At 40.9% G+C, this 22,352-nt stretch overlaps 2 protein-coding genes across 3 annotated transcripts; both read right to left on the bottom strand.

Moving 5' to 3' along the window:
- Window positions 1–2,845: 2,845 nt before the first annotated feature.
- Window positions 2,846–13,508, bottom strand: LOC125005927 (casein kinase II subunit alpha'-like). 2 transcript variants are annotated; one of them, XM_047581587.1, is made up of 13 exons: window positions 13,276–13,508; window positions 10,433–10,812; window positions 10,219–10,330; window positions 9,293–9,394; window positions 9,100–9,150; window positions 8,869–8,928; window positions 8,576–8,659; window positions 7,790–7,900; window positions 7,238–7,339; window positions 6,309–6,409; window positions 4,849–4,997; window positions 4,637–4,726; window positions 2,846–2,953 (listed from the first exon to the last, which is right to left on the bottom strand). In XM_047581587.1, the coding sequence occupies exons 2-12, from the start codon at window positions 10,537–10,539 to the stop codon at window positions 4,653–4,655; spliced, it is 1,053 nt and encodes a 350-aa protein (XP_047437543.1). In that variant the 5' UTR covers window positions 10,540–10,812; window positions 13,276–13,508; the 3' UTR covers window positions 2,846–2,953; window positions 4,637–4,652. The 2 variants fall into 2 exon arrangements, with proteins under 2 accessions (XP_047437543.1, XP_047437542.1); XM_047581586.1 differs by lacking the exon at window positions 13,276–13,508 and adding an exon at window positions 11,430–11,498.
- Window positions 13,509–16,386: 2,878 nt separating this feature from the next.
- LOC125005195 (zinc finger protein 319) lies at window positions 16,387–21,154 on the bottom strand. Its single transcript, XM_047580308.1, has 2 exons — window positions 20,801–21,154; window positions 16,387–19,792 (listed from the first exon to the last, which is right to left on the bottom strand). Exon 2 carries the CDS (start codon window positions 19,595–19,597, stop codon window positions 17,837–17,839), a length of 1,761 nt encoding a protein of 586 aa, XP_047436264.1. The 5' UTR covers window positions 19,598–19,792; window positions 20,801–21,154; the 3' UTR covers window positions 16,387–17,836.
- Between the last annotated feature and the right edge of the window lie 1,198 nt (window positions 21,155–22,352).

Raw genomic sequence — 22,352 nt, 5'->3', positions numbered from 1 at the left:
GATCCTGGATGCTAGTAAACTTTTGCCTAATGTTAGCATCTCCGTACTGGTCTTTAATAACAGATCAGATTTTGGGAGTCAATGCTCCAGCCACGCATTCGCTCATCCTCACTTTTGAGAGATTTACCTCTCGCCAAGTTAAAAGTATTAGCATTGTCCTGTAGCCTAAGCTAAACGCCCCAATCAGGGCTGTGTTAGCGCTAAAGAACCGTTTTATATTCGTCAGGCGACTGTTATAAATCTCTGCAAGCCGGCAGCTCATTCCCAAAATGTCAAACTTTTCTTCCTCTGCTGGGCTAGTTTTTTATTTTTTAAGTTTATTTTGTTTTCGTGAAGTAGCCAATGTCACTGGCTGAGGAAGAAGCAGGGGCGTGCCTTCGATGGGTGTCGAGCTCATCCGCCGTAGCTAGCTAAGTGTTTGTAGGCTGCTTTCTTTCATTTTTTGTTTTTCCTTTTGTAACCGTGTTTGACTCTTAAAAACTTCAGATGTCAGTCAGGGCGTTCACTTTGGGCCAAACCCAGAAGGAACCCGATAGGAACCGTCGTCGTCCGAGTTTTTAACTTTAACCATCAACAACAAAGAACAAAGAACAAACTCTCTGACCAGAATGTGAACTCCTGTGATGCATTTTAACCCGCTAGGATTTGAAAAAAATTAAATGTGGAATTGAATTTGAAGATTTTATTCTGCTGTGTTTACAATTTTAGCCACTCTGGAAGCAGATTTTAAATTTTCACAGGTTGTCGAGCCTCGGCGCCGGGTTTACCCCGAACGAACGCACCGATTTGTAACGCACGAATGTTGCACAAGTGTTTTATGTTCTGGAAAACGACTTGAATTTCCAGTTTATTTATTAAAATATACACACTCACCTACACTGAACGTTCCGTGTGGTCTGTTTTCAGGACGTTTATTTGGGTGAAATCTACGATTCCTCCGTTTCCAGATATCTGCATCAATTTTCAGGAACTCAATTAACCCAATTTACATCATTTTAGAGGCAACGACCAACAACCTGAATACATTTTTTTTAAATGTTCAGATCTCAGAATCATAAACATAAAAGTACAACGAACAAAACAGAAATACACTTGTTTGCAAGTGTTGAAAGATGTTACACAACAACAAACCAACCCACTGACCAGACTCTTGTCCACTTGCTAAAAATACTGTGTTTTCTGCAGGAACTAAATGTCACCTCTCTGAGACTTAAACTTAAATTGGTGTTAAATGCAGACAAATATATGATTGGTGCATATGGCACAAGTTTGTGTAGCAAAGTCTCTACACAAACTTTGAAAAAGGAAACAAAAAAAAGGATTTCGCTGAGAATTAACTTTAATTTCTTGTAACCTTAGTGGACAAAAACGTCCAAAAACTCCCATAAAAACTTCATAAATATTTTTTTTCTGATTTCTTCTGCATAAATCTCTTAAACCACTTCAGTACTTTAAAAAACTACCAAAAATTCAATAATTTTGAGTAAATTTAACCCTTTAAATGCTGGTTTTATTACTGGCATTCACAGTCACTGTTGTTTTTATGAAAAGAAAAAAAAAAGAAAAATGAGCTATTTTCCATTAAACTAATGTTTTGTAACTGGGGAATTTCTTTCAGATCAGTCTTCGGTTCGACCAAGATTATAAAAAAATATTGACTTGATTGCATTAGTTTTTGTGTAGCATCAGCTTTCAAATTTACTTAGCAGACAAAAACGTCCCATTGACTTCCATTAAAACTACATTTATTAACCTCTCAGTCATGATGACACGATAAAATCATTCATTCTGTAAGATTAGGGTTTAATTTATGAGAAAAATGTCGGCTGCACTTCATTGACTCTGGGAGAACAATATAATTTATAGTTTATTTATCAGGACATTCAGTTCTTCCACTCGTGCTCACAATCCATCAGCTCTTAATATCTCAAATGTCAGTTCAGTTAGTTAGTTCAAACATATTATCCTGGATGCTACCGGTACTTTTTAAATGTCTCCCGTTTATATTGTATGTATTATATATTGTACTGATGGATTGTTTGTAATCAGGGCGTCACTGGAAAAGAGAACTCGCTCTCAGCTGGCCCTCCCTGAATAAATAAAGGTAAAAGAAAGAAAGGTTTGTCTTAAACCAAAACCCAAAGTAGCTAAAAAAAAAAAACAAACAAACAAAACCAGTTAAAGACTGAAACCAAACAATGATAAACACTGAACCCTGCAACGTTTAAAACAAGAGAAACGTTTCTTCCAGATTAGTTAACCTTCCACACGACATTAACTTCATTAATTATTAATGATTTACTGGAGTCGCCTCCAAAGAGAAGACAAGGAAGAAGGAGTAAAAGGTTTGAAATCAAAAACTCAGACACAGGCGTTTTAAATAAAAATGGTTTATTCTCTTTCAATATAGCTTTTGTTCTATCCATAGCAGAAAAGGAGCCTCCACGCCACTCAGTGCTAAAACCTGGAACTGGATCTCAGGTCACCACAGCGTCTGTACAGCAACAGCACCGGTTTGATACCGATGCACTTGACCTGTCTTTTGTTTTTGTTTTTTATTCCTTTTTTCTTTTTTAAAACCGGTGGAGGGTGATGGGAGGAGGAGGAGGGAGGAGAAGAAGGACGAGGAGGAGGAGGAAGAAGAAGAATAGAAGGGAGGGACCGGATCTGATTTATTTTATTTGTTTTTGTTTGATCCACGTTATTTATTTGTGACTCAGACCGAGCAGCTCAGACTCACCCCCTCACCCTCCCCCCCCCCGTCCCCCCCCCGTCCTCCCCCCCCGTCCTCCCCCCCCGTCCTCCCCCCCGTCCTTCGTTGGGTTTGATCCGTGCGTGTTTTTTGTGTGTGTGTGTGCTGCAAAATTGACATCTTGCTCCAGTATGGCTGTTGATGTGGAGGCAGAGGTTTCTGCCACGAAAAGGTCACAAGTTGAGGTAACAAAGATTCTTCCTGAGTGGACGAAAGACAAAAAAAGAAATAGACGGTGAAAACGAGAGACGCTCGGACGGCCTGAACATTCACAACCAGACCACTTCAAACCTTTGTTTTAGTCTGTTAGGAAGGAAAACAAATGTTAATGCACCACGACTGTCGTCATTAACCTAAAACATCCCGATCAGGCATAACATTATGACCACTCTGGTCTTTGAATGAATGAAATGAATTAATTAATTAATGAATGAATGAATGAATGAAGGTCGGGGCCGAACGTTTCCCAGCAGTTGTGTCTGATCAGTGTTTACACATTATTTATTCTGTTTACATGCAACGAAAAGAGTTTCGGTTCTTTGAGCGGAGAAGTTCGTCATCCGTGACGTCGACAACATAAACACACGTCGACACGACGCAATAAAATCCCGAACTAAACATTAAAAAGTTAGGAAATTCATTAAACAGAGAGTCAGACGCTTGTAGTTTGACCAATGAATCAAAAGTGACAAAATCCCCAAAAAGGAAGAAGACGCCGTTTTTACAGTCACTCAGTCTGACACTGAGTTTAAAATCTCACATCCCATAATAATAATAATAATAATAATAATAATAATATTTCATAAAGATTTCAATGACAAAATCTGAGCATACAAACATTGTACAAACATGACAGAAGCATCTTTGGGGATAATCCAGCCTCATACGTTTTCAGTGACTGTAAAAAATAAATCCTGCTCGGTTTATATGGGACAGAAGTTTCACACAAACACTGAACATGTACTTTATGTTTTTTAGAACACAACAGCATCGTCGCTGAGGCTCTAATCTGATCCCGTTGGTGTTTCCATATCAGCTGATCGCTAATAAATCGCCTTCCTCTTCTCAAACTGTAACATCCTCAGCTACATCCTGTTTTTATCAGATTCTTCATATTTGCTTCAGTTAAATTTAACGGATGTAAATCACCGTGAGACAATTTAGACAAACGTAGGATAAACACGCGTCTTTAATCTGTCTCATGTCACAGTTAGTTTATATTCTCACATTTTTATTTATTTTTATTGCCATTTTAATTTTGAGTGTTTCTTTGTCGTATTCTATGTTTTATTTCATTCTATTTTTAATGTTCTTATATCTCATTTTATAACTGTACTTTTTATATTTCACCAATTTTATATTTTTATTCATCTATTATTTATTGATACTGATCTTTTAATATTTTAACGTATCTTTTTATTACATTGTGTATTAGTCTCATTAGTTTTTTTTTTATATAAAAATTATTTTCGGTCACAATGTGAAGCACTTTGAACGGGATTCACTTGTTGTGAAAGGTGTTATTATTAAATACAACGTGATTGACTGATTGAATTTGCATTTTTATTGATGCTGTAGAAATTAAACTGAAACTGTATAATATAATAACTCTAGAGTCGCTGTTTCCCAGCCGCCTGTGAACGAACCGCGTGACTGGCGAAGGATTAAGTGAGATAAATCAATGGGTCATTGTTGCCCTGATGTGTTTGGATACTGGTTAACAGGACGTCTGTCTTATTTAATATATGTCTTTATCTGAAGTGACGAATGATTTGTGAAACGGATCACGTCCCTGTGAACATAATCCAACCACGAATGACACACATGACACATGTTTAAATACATTACAGGACGTGTGTGTGTGTGTGTGTGTGTGTGAATCACCTGCTCTCTCTGGTTATCATGTTGCATTGGAGCTGCTTATTGCCTTTGTGCCATCTGAGTTGGCGTTCGCCTGTTCCTTCACTACAGGATCTGAGGAGTAAACACAGCGTCACTTTATCGCAAACTGATGATGGAGCTTTGAGAAAGAAGCTGGAAGAAGCCGTGTGTTGTGTGTTGTGTGATAAGTGACGGTGCAGACGGCCGGTACTAACAGAAGTACGGGTGCTGCATGGCCTCCGCCGCCGTCAGCCTCTGCTGGTGGTCGTAGCGCAGCAGCTTGTCCAGCAGGTCCAGAGCCTCCGGACTCACCAGGTGCTGGTTCTCTGACTGGATGAACTGCTCCCAACGCTTCCGTGTTTGTCTGAGGCAAAAAATAACACGATCGACGTGTCAGAAAACACGAGCAAGAAGGTCTGAGCCCGACCGGAGTTCACATGTTCTCCATGTGTCCAGTTACAGAAGATGAGATTTCCATGAAACACGTAAACAGTTACAGCGGCGGCGACAGCATTTGCCAGTTTTTAAATGAGGGTTTTTATTATAACCTCCTGAGACGTTAGGTTTTAGGTTTGTGGCAGATTATTCCTGCTTCGTATAGACCTGTCGTCCTCATAAGTGGACATTTTTTTAGTCTGCCATCTAGTGGTAGCAAAGGGTCAATACACTAGTCGGTGTAAGAACATGATAGAAAGTGTTTCAGCGGATTCGTTCTGCAGAAGATAACGAGACAAAAGTGAACAAAGTACAAACTTTTATGGTTGTTTGTTTACTAACTTCTCTAGTTTGATGTGACACTAAGATTTTAACAGCGTCATTAATTAGCAAGTACTCGTTTGAGGACAGTGAGACTTTATTGTTTCCAATCCTGTTTTTGCACAGCAATGTTCTGGTAATGAATAGTTTTAAATTTTGTTACACATTCGCGTTACATTGTATTTGTTTTTCAAAAACGACTTCCTGATCAAAGATGATGCTTTTTATTCTTTATAGTTCTTCCAACTCATCCCAAATATCTTGAAAAAGATGAAAATCCACTGTCAAAAAAAAGCTCAGGTCTCAGGAGGTTAAAGGAGAAAAAGAATCCAAACCTACATGTGTGAAAAAGTGATTTCCTTCCCGTGTTAAAACTTCCAAGTTCTAAAAATGGTTCGTTAAACATGTTTGTGGTTTTCACAGTGAATAATCTAACTTTTTCCTACTGGGATTTTATGGTTTTAGGTCCAATGTGTTAATACAGTTTGTCAAAAATGAAATGATAATTGTAAAATGACACAGGTGAGGTGGTGCTGAAAAGATTTATACCAAACAAAGTAATGTAAATCGTTTTTAAAAGGGCCATGATTAAGGTTTGCATATTGTTTTCCGTTAATCATGAAAACGTTTGAATTTAAAAACTGGCAAACATACAAAAAAACAAAAAAAAGGCATCAGAATGGGGCTTAACACTGTTTCACACCTTCATAAAACAGTCAGATCCTTAGATAACAGAGAACACTGCAATATTTACTATTTCTTCTTCCTGTTCCTTGTGTGATTCAGCTCTTTATCTAATCTGTTCTTTGATCTAATCATCAATAGCCTAAAGGTGCCGTTTGTTAGAAGAATCTTCAGCTTCCTGAGCTGCATTTACTGGAGTGTGACGATATTCAAACGGAAACAGTCGGATACTCACTGTCCCAGCAGGTCTTTGAAGCGAGTGTCCAGTTCTATGTGATATTTGTGCAGGTAACCGAAGAGCTCGTCTGTGCCGAGAACCTTCGCGATGCGGACAAGCTGCAAAACAAAAAAAAAAGAGGTTCATAAAGTCTAGAGTAATATGCAGCGCCCTTAAAAAGTTATCACATAGTCCATCATTTCCTGCATAAAAATTACTCCAAACATCAGCAGAATTTCATACAGGTTCTAACAGCAGGCAAAGAAAACACAGTCAAACACGTGGAACAGAAATATTCTGCTTTTGTATTTGCTACCTCAGAAAACTGAGCCGTTATTACAGATCTGTAGTAATAGCACCTCGATGATTATAAGGTTCAATTCAAGGCCAAATCAGAGTCAATCTGTTCAGAAGCTTGAGGAGTCGTCCACCAATAAAGATCAGACTCCATAAAACCCTGAGGAAACTCAGGGAAACTCCAAAGCTGCTGTAGATCAGCTGATCAGCAGTTACCAGAAACATTTAATTATAAGGAGCTCACAGCAGATACTGGAAACAAGGGTCCACTTACTTTTGCAAGTCGCACATACGAACAAATGAATTAAATAAATGCACAAAAAGTATAATATTTCTCTTGAATTAGTTTTATGGGGTTAGATGTGGTGGTACTGAGTCAGTCAGTTGTTAGTCAGCTCTATTTAATGGATAATAAACTCTCTAAATGTAAATATGCTACATTAAACACATTAACACAAATGGATGAAAAATGCTTCTCATTGGGCATTTTTAAGTCTTTCATGGTCACATGCTGCCCCCTGTCTGTTAAATGCAACAACAGCACTTATTGTATTTCAATTCATTTTAAATATCTGCAGCACAGCTGTTCGTTATTCTGAGAGATGTGAAGCAGGTGAATAGTCGTGAGTTGCGTATTTGCGTCGTCTTACCTGGTCGTAGTTGTCTTGGCCGTGGAAAAATGGCTCCTTCAGAAAGATCATGCTGGCCAACATGCAACCTAGACTCCACATGTCCAAACTGTAGTCATACATCTGGAAGAAAAGAATAAAAAAAAGAGCGGAAGAATCAGTCGCTAAGACACATTTAGGTTTATAAGATGATGGGAATGAATTAAATGTGGAACAGCTGATAGATCAGGAAAGATTTTTTTTAAATCAAGTGAATCGATCTGACCTCAAAGAACGTAAATTTGTTTTAATACATGCAAAATATGACTTTAAATACTTGCACTGCTCTGAACTGTACGAGTAAAAAAAAAGAGAAGATGCTTGAAATTAGAAATTTGAACTTCGACAAAGTAGTTGTTGCACTTGTGCGTGTAAATCTGAGTTACACTAGATCATTAAGAGCATTTAGGACCTAAACATTTAAATGAGTCAAAAAACGGCCAAGTAAGAAGAACCCTCTCAGTTTTACCTGGACTTTTACACATTTAATCTCAGTTATATCTCAGTTTTTTGCAGTGTAAGTGACGGTGGTACCTGATAGTCCACTAGCAGCTCGGGGCCTTTGAAATAGCGGGACGCCACCCTGACGTTGTATTCCTGAGCAGGATGGTAGAATTCAGCCAAACCCCAATCTATAAGACGCAGCTGCCACAAAAAAAAAAAAACAGAAGGAGCACGTTAGTAAGAGGTTTTATTGATGCATTGTTTTGTTTTTCTAGAAGACACTTAATTCGAGTCTTTATGACACTGGGGCAGAGTTGGGGTTTAATCCTGAGGGTGTTTTTTTGTTTGGGTGCCGTTTATTTTCCTCAGTAAATCGAACTCTACCTCAAACTCCAGGTGTAAATGAGGTAAATGAGGGAGAGACTTTTTCATACAGATGTTCAGACTGTAGATTAGATCTCCCCCGCTCAGAAATGGGTTTTACAATTTGATTTGACCTGCTACTCTTTCAAACCACTGGTCTTCAGTTCACACAATTACTCTGGCCACTGGATTTTCAAGTGGGCCGCAACCACAGACGCTTCTATTACAGCTCCAATCCCACATCGACATGGGGAAGAAACATCTTCAACACATCTGAAGAGCCCAGTTTGATTTGTGGATTTACCACAACCTGGACGACTGAGAAACTTCACACTGTCCTGCTTCGAATGAGCTCACTCGATCGGAAATGTCTCTTTTGTTTTTGTGTTTCACTAAAAACAAACCAGACAAAATGTTAAATCTCACTTACACCGTATGAAGAGCTACACATTTTTTTTTGTACAAGCTTCAAGAACACAAACAAATTGTCAAAGAGCGGTTGTCAAGCGTTACCTTCCTCAGCTGGTGGTCGATCATCACGTTGTGCGGCTTCACGTCCCTGTGCATGATCCCCATACTGTGACAGTAGTCGAGAGCCTTTTAAGAAAACACACACTTCACGTTACTGGTTGGTTTTTTAATGCAGATGTGGATCAATGATTCGGGTTTTATTTATTATCGATGTGGTGCATCACCACATAAAGCCTTACGACTAACTCAAATGTCATGTAGATGAGGCAACGTAATGTATTTAAAAGTTGAGATGAGGTCGGGGGGGGGGGGTGATGTAAACCAGATGAAATTACCTTAAGAAGCTCATACATGTAGTAACGGATATCATAGTCTGTCAGCTTCTGGTAAAGCTCCTGTGGACCAGATGGAAGATGTGTTAGATGTTTAGAAGAAGCATTAGTCCCACGAGCTACACACACACACACATACAGCTTCAACCGGACGGGGTTATGCGTGTTATTAACAATGGATATCAATCAATGCCTGTGCATGGATGGCGACCCTGCTGCTAGTTCTGCATGTACCTTAAAATCTGTGTTATTGATGCACTCAAAGACAAGCGCTGGTGTTCTGGACTGCAGAGAGAGGAGGACAAAAAAAACGCAGCTTAACGGCAGGTAGCTGGAGATCACGGTCACAGAGGTACAAGCACGGCTGGATTACCGCGGCCGACATGCCCACGTGCAGCCCAGCGCCCAGCGGCTCGACTCGACTCACCACCGGGTCTTTGACCGTGTCCACCAGACGGATGATGTTGGTTCCTCCTCGCAGGTTTTCGAGGATTTTGATTTCGCGTTTGATCTTCTTCTTCTTGACGGGCTGCGGGAGGAAACAGGCGGTTCAGGTTCACCGAAGTACGTGGGAACTAAATGACGCACTGACCCGTCTCTGCAGGTTTGAACAAGTTAAATTTAAGACTTTTTATGACCATTATGGGTTAAATTTAAGACCTACATGAAGTACAGACCCAAAATTACTTTCAAAATAACAAAATTTATTCAGCTATGAGGTCAGGACTCCACTGACAAATTCAATACTTGGTAAAGACCTATAATGCAAAATATGCTCCTGTTTAAGACACATCTTCACCTTCAACTCAATGAGAAAGTGTGTCCAAGCTTTTGACTGGTTGTCTATAGATCTATGTTCTGCATTTTGTATTTTCTGCATAATACAAAACTTAGAGTCCTCTGAGGACTATTTTAAACTCTCTAAATGCAGCTGTCAGAATACAAACGGCTCATCTTGTGTTTCAGTAGATTAACAGAGGCGGCGTAAAACCTTCCATAATCTGTTTAATAGGAAAATGTTAGCTCCTAATAACCACATAAACACTTAATGTGATGTTTTAAAATATGAAAATGTGGCTCCACATTTGGAATGAAATGCATGTTGTCAATAAATATGCAGGAAAAAATTCTTCTTCTTCTTCTGTTCTATTTCCAGCAGCAGCAGCTTTTCCAGAAAAGACAGTGATTTATGTACTGCAGCATAAGACACATCATCACCTTCTTCTTCTTCTGTTCTAATTCCAGTAGAATCTGTGCTCATGTCAAAATGTGTGACTGATTGTGCAGTTCCACCAACTTAGAAGAAGACATACATGTATATATAAATAAAAAGAATAAAACGATAAGACTCACCTTGAGGATTTTTACCACCACTTTCTCATTGTTGGTCACATTTATGGCCTCGAACACTTCGCTGTACTTCCCTCGACCCAGTTTACGCACCAGCTGATAGTTGTCTTGATTACTGAGAGACACAGAGAACAGAAACGTATTTTTAAAAAAAACTAAAACGCTGCAAGCTGAGAGCAGCCACATGGTGGTTGGCTAATACACTGTATAGCTGTACCTCCAGTTTGGCACGTGTGCGTCATAGTCCCAGTACTCTCGGTTCTTCTGTGTGTTGACGTCGGTGTAGACCCGAGCCTTGCTGCTGGCCGGCGTGGATCCGGGCATCGCTAGCTTTGAGGCTCCGTTTCTCACGCTCCGACCTCCCTCTGAATACTTGTTGGCGGCTCGATACTGGAAGGCGGAGCACCGACTCTCCACGACGCGCGGCTCTAGGAACCCCGGGCACTGCTTAGCGTCGGCTTTGACCGACTGTGCCCTCTGATGAAAGGCGCCCGGCTGGTCCGACGCAGCCACCGAGCAGAACGACAGAGCGACGAGGACCGAGTGGGTGAAACCCCTGAGCAGGACGTTGGGTAGGACGGCGTGGAGAGCCGCCAGCTGCAGAACAGACAGACAGAGGACACAGGGAAAGGTTAGAGATCATATCTCACATGTTGGGGCTGCAGCTAGAGGATTGTGTGGAGAGTGGAAACTGAAAACAGTTGTTTTTCTTCTACAAATAAAATCAAGATCGAAGAAAAGAGCTGCAACAATTTGAGAGCAGGCAGAACAGGACAGGAACCTCCACCTCAAAGCAACAACGCTCTTTGATGGCAGCAGGACGCAGCCTGACACAGACACAACAACACTAAAAAAAATATATGAACAGCACAGGGTGTTGATCTGGCCTCTAAATCCACTAGATCCCAAACTGATCAAGTATCCGTGGGATGATCCACAGAGGCAACACATTATGTACAAACATTCTGTAGCCAGACACCACGGAGAGTATTTAAAGCTCAGTTCCTGACCTATAAAACAATCATTTATAAAAACCAATCATCTGAGACTTGATCAAACCCGCATATTCAGCAACTAAAATAAAGGAAATAAATATATAAACTAAACAGCTACAGATGATTTTTTTTTTAAACATGCATTTGATTATTTTCCAGATTTATTTGATCAGAAAAAAACCATTCACACCACATTAGACCGACTCTAACGTGTCAAACCTTGACATGACTGGCGCAGAAATGTTTCAATCCCAGGTTCAGATAGAAATGCATCAAAAATCTGTGTGAGAACAGAGATGGATTTAAGTCACTGGTGTCTTTTCACAGTGATACTGAGTCTATTTTAAGTCACTTTGGTGCTGAGTAGAGTGACTTTATGGAGGTTTTGAGTGGCTCTATACTAGTTTTGTGTCTTTATTGTAGCCCTGCATCTCTTTTATGTCTCTTAGGTAACACCTTGTATCTTTGTCATCACTTTTTGCAGATGTGCAAGTCTCTCTGAGGTTGTCATGTGTAGCTTTACATCTGTCTGAAGTCATTTTGTGTCTCTTTGCAATGGTTGTAATTTTATTTTTATTTTTGATTGTGTCTTTGTGGCCATTTTGTGTCTCTGTAGGTTTGCATTTGTCTCTAGTTGTTAATCCTTTTTGTCTGTGGTAGCATTGAGGTCTTTGTACTAGTTTGGCATCTTCTGGAGTAATTTTCTGTCTTTGAAGTAGCTTTAAGTCTCTGTGGTCATTTTATGACAATTTATATTGTTGTTTTTTTTGACAATCATCTGTGAAATTCAAACCTGTGTATAGTGCATTGTACCTTTTATTTTATTATATTATTTATCTTTCACACCCTACATTTTTTACTCTTGATATTTGTTGCTGATCTCTCAGTAATTTCCCCATTGCGGCATATATAAAGCTTTTCTTAATCTTTAAAAATTAAGATTTATAAGATTTATAATAACTGCTCTACCATAAATAAATGAATACATTTAAACTGTGGTTTTGTGGTCATTTTTGTCTCTAACATTGTTTTAAGCATTTTCTTTTAGCTGTTTAGTGTCTCAATGTGCTAGTTGTCGTACTCTTTATGTCTCTTTGCATCTCTTGGGGATTATTTTTGTCTCTTCATGGTAGTTTTGTGTCCCTGTAGCTTAATTTTGCAATCCTTTTTAGTCTCTCATTTATCTCTACGTGTGTATTTAGAATATTAATGCATCTGTTTTAAGTCATTTGTCTCTTTGAAAGCGTTTTATGTGTCTTGATCATTTAGTGTGTGTAGTTTAACAGTATTGCACATTATTTAGCCCTCTTTTTTCCTCTTACAGGGCATTTTAAGACCCTCTGAATGTGAAACCTGTTCAATAATCCAGTCATTCTGGTTTTATTTGAACCAGTTCCAACGAAAACCAACACAAACCAGTTCTAAATAAAAAGACTAAATGTGGTGTTTGGTCTAAAAATGCTAAATAACACAGGCTAAAGCTAGCATCACCTAAAGACTCCACTACCACTTACATTCCTTCACATACATCACTCAATAAACTCACACATAATCAACCGGACTTTTACTTTGTACTGAAGCCATTTTGCACACCGTACTTTACCTACATCATTGCCAAATTTGCACCCAAATGTACATGTTGTGTACAATGTTCAACCATTGCACTGCTCATCACCATCGTTTTTTAATGTATTTTACGTATATATTTATTCCAATTTGTTTATTCTGTTACTTTTTTTTTTTTTAGCAGAGCTTTCCCACTCAATCTTATGTCGTTGTTGCCTCCTCAGTTTGCCCTTAACTTACCCCTGGGGGACAAATAAAGTTTTTATAATTCTGAATTTGAATCCAGAAACGCTAAATACCGAGCTAACTACTTCCGCTAATCTAGCTAGCCAGGTTAGCATAAAATCTTCACCTATAAACTGCTGAAGCATCAGGACAGAGATATATACACATGCCTAATTAATATCTTTGTGTACACTAAACGTGTAACTACGAAAAAAAATTTACATTTATATCGACACATCGCATTTGTGAATCAATAAAGGGGGGGGCGGCTAACCTCGACGTAGAAATGCTAGCTCGTTAGCATCGGCGCTACGTTGGTGTCCGAGCGGCGGTTGCGGCTCCACCGGGTCTGAATTTACAAATAAACTGCGTAAAAAATCACAGAATCGCTTATTTGATTGTTTTGTCAGAGGGGTGGTGGTGGTACATCCAGCAGCAGTTCGTTAGCAGAACCAGGATGAGCTTCCTTTTTGCAGTAAACATCACCCGGAAGTAAACGGAGCAGAAAACTCCATCACTGCTGAACCGTTATCGACGTTTATTACTTGATAACGTCAATAAATTAATGTTATTAAATGAAGGTCAATTACAATAAAATGCTCCCGTTTAATCAAACTAAACCAATAATAAACGTATGTAGATATGTAAAAACTGTTTTAGTGGTAGTATTTTAATTATGAGTTATTATTAATTATAATAATCAAGCATTAACGTATTATAATAACGCATAAATATGAATAATTATTGATTATAAAATATATACAGACGTTTATTATTAGTTTAGTTTGATTAAATAATAGCATTTTATTGTAAGAATTTCATTCAATAACAATTAATTTGTGTAATTTACAGTAATGATTAATTAATTTTTCAATTAAATTTTATTTATATAGCCTAAATAATTATGCAAACTGTCTCAAGGTGCTTTACAAATCTGGCGTGAAAACCTCCAGAACCAGAACCAGAACCCAACTCATATACCTGCATGCATGTCATACTATGGATTTGCTTTTGTTGTTTTGGAGCATTCTGTATCTGTGCCTTTGCATGTTCTAGTTGCACCTCAATATGGTCTCTTTTACCCTGTTATTATTATTTTATTTATTTATTTATTTTACCATCATCATCTTAATGTTTCTATTGTCTTGCATGTCCTGTGCTATGAGTCTGTGATGCATTTTTGAAGGATGTCATGAATAATGATTTTTTTTAATAATGTGTTCTTTCTATTTCTATTTTCTTTCCCTAGTTTTATTATTTGTGCTGCTTAGAAATGACCTTAGTACTCTGTAATTTTAATCTTCTTTTCATAATGCTTTTAGGGTGACTCTGTAACATCTGTCCAGGGGACTACAGATGAAAAATAGCCTCTTGGATTAACTCACATTTACAGTAATGTTTATTGACGTGCACTGTCCCTCTTCAATAAACGAACTAATCAGAAATAAATGATTAAACCTCTGCAGCCTGTGATCACACCGGTGAGACTGAATCACAGGACATGTTGTGCTGCTGTTAATAGACCAAGGAAAGGCAAACTTATCACATTTGAAATTGTGATAAAAATGTTTTTATGCACGTTCAGAATTTCAGAATTCAAGAAGAGAGAAACCCCCAAAGAAGAAGAAAGAAAATAAAAAATAAAATAAAGTCTGATGTGATTTTGGATCCATCTGCAGAGATGAGGGATGTGGGCTCTTCGCAAGAGGTAATATAAGGTGTTTATTGCTCAGTTTGCAGACTTTTATGCCGACGTTGCAAACTTTTGTAATACGCACAAACACAATGAAAGGACTGAAACTGCAGAGCATTGTTCCTGAGAAGAGGGAAACCTGCAAAGAGAGGAGTCCAGATCTTCCACCTGTAATAACCATCGCTCATACTACATTTAATCTGCATAACTTGCAACTTGAAACAGCTTTGCATATTTTTTTTTTTTAGGTATTTTTGTCCATTTTAAGTCATTTTTAATCTTGTAATCGTGTTTGTGTTGATTCTTTGTCTCCGTGCACTAGTTTTAAACCTTGCTGTCATTTTGTCTCTATGCAGCCGTTGGGAGTATATTTATATTTGTGGTCACTTTTTGTGCCTTGGAAGGAGTTTTGCATATACCTGAAGTAATTTTTTACTTTGTCTCTTTGTACTAGTTTTGAATGAATTTATAGTTAATTGTGTTAGGGTTTGTCCTGACCCTTTGCCATTGTTTAATATGAGTTTGTGGTCATTGTTGGTCCATTTATGGTGAATTTGTGTGTCTTAAAACTGGATTTGCATCTTTTTTTTTTACTCATTTTTGTCTGTTTTAAGTCTCTTTATTTCAAGTCTCTTCGTACTAGTTTTAGTCATTTTGTGCTTCTTTTAAGTCTCAGTGTTGTCATGTTAGTGTGTAGTGATTCTGTGTTTCTTTGCAGGAGTTTTAAGTATATTTGTGGTAATTTTTTGTCTCTTTGAAGAAATGTTGTAGTAGTATTGGCAGTTGCTCATTTTGTGTCTGTTTGAAAAAGCTTTGTATATTATTTTTGTTCATTTTAAGTGTTGACGTGGTCATTTTGTCTCTTTGCAGTAGTTTTAGATTGTTTGTGGTCATTTTGTGCGCCTTGGAAGGGGATTTGCATGTAATTTTATCTATTTGTTGTCCGTTTGTGTTGATTTTGAGTGTCTTTGTTGTAGTTTTTGATGATTTCATAGTTAATTGTGCGTCTTTTCCACTGTTTAATGTCTGTTTGGGGTCACATCAGTCCATTTATGATGATTTTGTGCATCTTTGTACCAGTTTTGCATTTTTTTATCGTCATTTTTGTCTAGTTTCGTTGTGGTCTATACTATCTTCTCTGTACATCTTCCTTTCTGTGTTGTTGTGGTTGCTTTAAGTCTCTACTGGTCAATTCTTGCCTACGTGGTAATTTTGAGTCTTTTGCATCAGTTGGAAGTTGCTGTATTTTGTCTCTTTGTGTTGATCTATTTATATGAAAAGACAAAGACTTTGAATCATTGCTCAGCTGTCGAGACAAATAGAAGTGAAATGATCAACTGGAACGATTCATTAACTCAACATTTCTTGATGTTCACTTTCAATTTGTTTTAATTTAATTGTTCGATCATGATCTTCAGTTCGATCCAGTGACCGACTCGAATAGTTGCAGAATATTTAACTTAAGTAATTCCACATCTTTTACTGGTCGCTGAAGAGATAAAAAGGTGACACCCGCCCCCCAAAGCCCCGTAAAATACAAAAAAAACAGACAGAGTACAAAAACTGCTGTAGCTTCTCCACCTCTGCTCCGGTCTGGATGCGAACGCCCTCAAATCAAAGCCGACAGTCTCCTTTTTAATTCATCACATCACTTGCTTTTTGAAAACCGAATCACAACATTTTACGCCGTTGTTGTCGTAAGGGAGGTTTATTTTAATTGCCTGTATACAGTATGAACAGGAGTCTATATTGATATCCATATGTTGTAAATCGATGCTTCGTCGTTCTCCCCACGGGAGCTTTCGAAGCCGACGCACCGGGATTTAAACCATGGCACACGACCCCCCCGACCCTTTGTCCATGACTTATAAACTCCAAAAACCTTCTTTTAAATATACTGCAAAGATTGTACAGAATATAGAAGTCCACACAGTAAACTAAAAGTACACACATTATTTTTTCCACCCCCTCTTCCCCTCGTCTGTATAAACATAAGTGGCAACATTTTGAGGCTAATGAACTGATCCGGACGTCCGGAGCGAGGGGGGGGGGGGGGGGGGGTAGAAACATGTGAAAAAAAACAAACAAAAAAACACAATAACAAGGCCAATTCTGGAATAAAACAAATAAAATATTACTTTTTGTTAGACCTATCGTACAGTAACTAATGCGGCTAAAGTTTTGTGGCGACTCTGGGGCGGGGGGGCGGGGGCGGGGGGGTTTCTTAACCTCCTTCTAGAAATGAAACTAAAGCGCAAGCTGCAAAAAATACAGCGAGCTCATTCGTCGTGAATAGAAAAGCAGGTAACGTAAGCACTATACAGTTCTCGATGTTTACATAGCGTATACACACAATCTATAGTATAACAGAGTAGACTATGCCATGAATCAGTAGTCATAAATATTACATTGTGCATGTTCTATTGCACATGTCAAGTGTTTGTATGACACGGTAGGTATCAGGTTAGTTACCTAGATGCCATTTGTTTTAATACAAAGATGCAACAACACAGAGTTCAGGACACTGGCTATACATTTTTCACAAATCCACTTCTTTTTTTTTCTCTTCTTCTTCTTCTTCTTCTTCTTAGGGTGTTTTTCCTAAATAAAGCAAACCTATAATACAACAGTGATATTAAAGTGTGATAAATATTCATGCACAAACAGATGATACTACCTAATATCTAGTAATGTGAAAATATAAACTGCTGCACAAGCCAGCCGCGGAGGAGGAGGAGGAGGAGGGGTTTCTGTTCGGCTAAACACACGAAAAAATGAGTGACTGGATTAAAAAAACAAAAAAACAATAAAAATAATAATAACAACAATAAAAAAGGCACATGGATTTCAGAGGAGCCTACACACACACATACACACACACATACGTCGGACGTTCCTGCCATCTTTCTCGACAACGGGTTACAAAAAAACAGACGAACCACATGCAACCACAGGGTCCAACACACACACACACACACGACACAAAAACCTTTTTCATTCATTGTTACAGTTTTCTTCCCCTCTGTTAACTCAAAAAAAAAAGATGCTAAATAATCATAATTTATGGGAGCGCGTGTTATTAAACTACGAACTTTTACGGGTGAGCGGGTGGTGGCTGGCACGTGTCGCGCCCTTCAAGTGTTCACTGGATGCAGGGCGCCTCGGAGAAGCTCTCGCCCTCGGCCGTGTGCTGCACCGTGTGCTCCTGCAGCGCCGCCAGGTCGACGAAGCGCTCGCCGCACCACACGCACTTGAACTGCGTCTCCCGCGAGTGCACGCTCTGGTGTTTGGCCAGGTGCTCGCGCTGCTTGAAGCTCTTGTCGCAGCTGGCGCACTTGAAGGGCTTCTCGCCCGTGTGCACGCGGCGGTGGCGCTGCAGCTCCGACGAATACCTGAAGCGCTTTTCACAGTCGGGGCACTTGAGCGGCTTTTCCCGCGTCGGGTCGCAGCGGTGCTGGACGAACTCGGACGACGACACGAAGCGCTTGTCGCACAGCGAGCACTTGAGCGGCTTCTCCGTGCAGTGAGAGTTCTGGTGGCGCTGCAGCGTCGAATTCTTTTTGTAGCCTTTGCCGCACACGTCGCACTTGTAGGGCTTCTCCACCTCGCCACCGCACTTGTGCCGCAGCAGCTCCCCCGACTGGCTGAACGACTTCTGGCAGGACGCGCACTTGAACAGGCTCTCCATGCCGTGGACCTGCTGGTGGTAGAGCAGGTGGGACGGCTGGAGGAAGCCCTTGTCGCAGAGGTTGCATTTGAACGGGCGATCCGCCGGGTTTTTGTGCGTGCGGCGGTGGCGGACCAGGGCGTACTGCTGCTTGAAGCTCATCTGGCACTCCTCGCACTGGAAGGGCCGCTCCTCGGAGTGGGTGCGCTCGTGCTGGCGCAGGTCGGACGGCCGCTTGAAACTCTTCCCGCACGAGCCGCAGCGGAAAGGCCGCTCGCCCTCCGGCTGGCACTGGTGGTGGAGGAGCTCCGACGACTCTTTAAAGTGCATCTCGCACAAATTGCACTTGAAGAGGTGCTCGCCCGAGTGCGCGTACATGTGCCGCACCAGGTGGGAGCGGTGCTTGAAGCTCTTCTCGCACACGGCGCACTTGTACGGCCGCTCCGAGCTGTGCGTGCGCTGGTGGTGCGCCAGGTGCGACGACTGGCTGAAGCTTTTGTCGCACGTGTCGCATTTGTACGGCTTCTCGCCGGTGTGTATCCTCTCGTGGCGGGTCAGCTCCGACAGGTGCCGGAAGGACTTGTGGCACACGGAGCACTTGTACGGCCGGTCCGGGGAGGACGCCTCGAACGCGGGCGGAGACGAGGCGCTGATGGCCGCGCCGCCGGACGTCTCCCCGGTGGAGGGCTGCTGGGGGTTAGCGGCCGACGAGGTCGGGGTGGCGTTCCCGGAGCCCGGCCGGTAGGTTTTCTCGCAGATGGAGCACTTCATCGGGTTGTTGCCGTTGCCGTGCGAGTTGTGGTGCTGGGCCAGCGAGGTGAGCAACGAGAAGCCCATCTTGCAGACGCCGCACACGAACGGCTTCTGCTCCACCTGCACGCACTGGTGCTCCAGCAGGTCCGTCGCCTGGCTGAAGATCTTCATGCACTGCGTGCACTGGAACGACCGGTCCGTGCTCACCATGCACTGGTGCTCGTGCGGGTTGGCCAGGTGGGATATGTCGTGGCCGCAGGCGCTGCACTTGTGGCCCCTCTCGCCCCCGACCTGCAGGGAGGGCTGCTGGGCTTGCACGGTGAGCTGCTGGCCGTGCTGGGGCTGCTGCAGGGAGGTGTCGGGCTGCAGGACGACGCCGTACACGGCGCAGCCCAAAGAGTTGTCGGCCCCCGGGGGCAGCGTGTGCACGACGGAAGGTGGAGCCACGGCATGTTGCTGCTGCTGCTGCCACGCCTCCGTCATCCTTCCACTTCCACAGGAGCTCGGTGCTCAGATGAGAGGGGAGGAGGATGAGGGGGGGTTGAGATTTCAGTGCCAAACTTCTTGACAGGATGGTGGTTTTTTTTGGTAACCAGCGCTGATTAGAGGGGGCTCGCAGATAATATTTCACTTTGCACACCTCCTCTGAGGCCGTGGTGATAAAAATAAAAAAAAAACCTGCAAGGAAAACAGAAGAAACAAATGATTTAAGTAAACATTAAAAACACAGTAAAAGCAGGTGCTGAAGGGAGCGTGACTGCAACTTAACTTCTGTTTCCAGGCTTAGAGTCAGAATAAAGCTGCCTGAATTAATTTCAGGTCCTGCTTGTGGTGAGGATAAAACTGAAACAACAGCTAAAGGCCTAAAACTAGTTCCTCTATTATTCTAAACACCATTTTGATATTCCACAAAACTTACAAGGTAGTGACAAACCCCCGAAACATGTACTTTAAAAAAAAAATAATAATAACAGTCAAAACACACAAAAAAGCCTTTAATTAAGCCAATATAATGCTCTAAACCAATGTAGCATTAATGGGCTCGGTCTATTTCCTGAAAACCGGGCTCGTACTAATATGATATAACGGCTAAATGTGTAGTTTTAGCGGTTATGATATTATAACGCGTCGTTTACCTCCCACCTGCGGGAGTGTTTTATTTGAGATAATGTTATATTTTTTTAACAGAACACAACGTAAAAAGTGCTTTAGATCCAGGATGTAGGTAGCACTCCTGCGTCGAAGCTAACGGCTAACCGTTAGCTCAGGCTAACGATGCTAACGACTTCCTAATTCTTCCTCATTCTGAATAACAACCGGGTATCTCCACCTAGAAATCCCGCACTAAAATTATGACTTAGTGTGTATTTAAATATATAAAATGTGGTTAAAATAAACACGCGTGGTGGTGACTTGAAAGGACGGCGTCTTTTAGCCACATCGCTCGGCTTTAAACGTCGCTTTTAATGAAAGGCCACAGTAACGTCTGCGGGTCCGTTTGACCGTTGGTTAGGACCCCGAATCAAACTAGGCCTGGACCCGGAGCTGCAGGGGGACGAAATCCGCCTCCTGCAGCCGAGACTCGCACATATGCAAAAGGAGGCAAAAAAAAAAAAAAAAAAAAAAAAAATAGAAAAAATAAAAGCAACCTCCACACAACAGCAGAATAATTAACATCCAACTTACCAGGGGCTGGTTTATTATTAGTGCTTTTCGCTGCTGCTAATCGGCCTGTGGTCCACAACCGTCGACGTTTTCGGGACTCGGAGGACCGGCGGTGGAGGGGATGCGGTCGAAGCCGGACGCCATCCTCCTGCAGACGGACGGACACCGGAAACCACCACGCAGCGAGGCGCCGCCGCTACAGCCCGCTCCTACAGCCGCTCCATGCTCGAAAGTGCCGAGGAACGCGAGCCGAGCCCCCGGGTGGACATAAATTTGGAGTTTGCTCGCAGAGCTTTCAAACAAATAAACACAAAGAGCGAAATGGAGCTGGTTGAGAAATCTGAAAGTGCAGTTCCCTCGTTTGGCGGCAGGGGGGCGGCATTTCTCCCCTTTAGCTCAGTATAAACACAGTGGGCGCTAGTATTAACCCTTTATAGGCCTCTCACTGAAATAAATTTGAAAATGTGAAAATACTGGAGGCAAGAAAGCAAATAAGCCTTACAGACTTTTTTTTTTTTTAGCTTTTGGATGTTACTTTGATATGCACCACTATTTGAACATTGCAGAGAACAGACATTGCATTTAAATGCAATAAATTAACCAAACTACCATATAACATAACCCTAACATAACCCATAACACCCTACAAGGAGTTTAAAGACAGTTTACCTTTGTGTTTAAAGACAGCTTCAGCAGATAGATGCATCTGCAAAAGGCTCTGCACCTTTTCTGGTGCAGAATGATTGTTTTTTTTTTGACACGATGAAAACTGCAGGTCTGATTAATACAGAAATAACTGTAGTCTTTTAGCACTAAGAGCATTTTACTGTAACTCGACCATAACCTGGATTATTATCAGTTTACAATCAATGTGAAAATACTGGAAGCAAGAAAGCAAATAGCTTTAACTTGTGCGCTGTAGCTTTCTTCTAATTTAAAATTTATGGAGACTACTTCACGCTTTGTTGAAGGAAAATAGAGATTTTAAATAAAGAAAATTACATATCATATTACTGTCGTCACATTTACATCTTCTTTTCTGTTTTCATACTAAAAGACAGTTTAAAAGCAAACTTGAACGGGTTTTCTTCACTTGGGTGGATGTGGTGAAGGGTTTTTCTTCATAGTGGAAAAGATCCTACGATCATCCACTGCTGTAGACGTCCGGGTCTTTTTTCTCTTCCCGAGGTCACCAGTCTGCTCCTTTATATTCTCAGAATGTACCAAACTATTGATTTCAACCTAAACTTAGATAGTTATGCTTTCATTGGTTCACACCTGGAATCAACTCCAGACCTTTTACCTGCTTAAACGTTGAAGGATTAACGGGGGAATAGTCCGTGCAGCCCATGTTATAATTTCTGAGTCAACATTTTGGTCCCTTGAAAAAGAGGCGGCTGCATATAAAAGAGATTTAATTTCTAAACCCTTCCTCCAGTTTGAATGTAAATACCCTAAAATTACAGCTGCAAGTCTAATGTAACAAAACTTGTATCAGTGTCTAAATATATGTGGACCCAACTGTACGTCAAATAACTAACTAAAACTTATACAAAGAACTGACACATCAACA

This window comes from Mugil cephalus, chromosome 3, assembly GCF_022458985.1.
Source record: "Mugil cephalus isolate CIBA_MC_2020 chromosome 3, CIBA_Mcephalus_1.1, whole genome shotgun sequence".
NCBI classification, from domain to species: Eukaryota; Metazoa; Chordata; class Actinopteri; order Mugiliformes; family Mugilidae; genus Mugil; species Mugil cephalus.
Note: the sequence above shows the minus strand (reverse complement) of the source record. Positions and strands in the feature narration are given on the sequence as shown.

Excerpts from the sequence above, each read along its gene's own strand:
- LOC125005927 (XM_047581586.1), bottom strand. The coding sequence starts at position 11,483 with ATGCATTTCTATCTGAACCTGGGATTGAAACATTTCTGCGCCAGTCAT. Across the intron at positions 7,340-7,789 it reads AGCTGCTAGTGGACTATCAG|ATGTATGACTACAGTTTGGA; the intron begins GTACCACCGTCA and ends CTTTTCTTCCAG. Across the intron at positions 6,410-7,237 it reads GCCAAGACAACTACGACCAG|CTTGTCCGCATCGCGAAGGT; the intron begins GTAAGACGACGC and ends TTTGTTTTGCAG.
- LOC125005195 (XM_047580308.1), bottom strand. The coding sequence starts at position 19,597 with ATGACGGAGGCGTGGCAGCAGCAGCAGCAACATGCCGTGGCTCCACCT.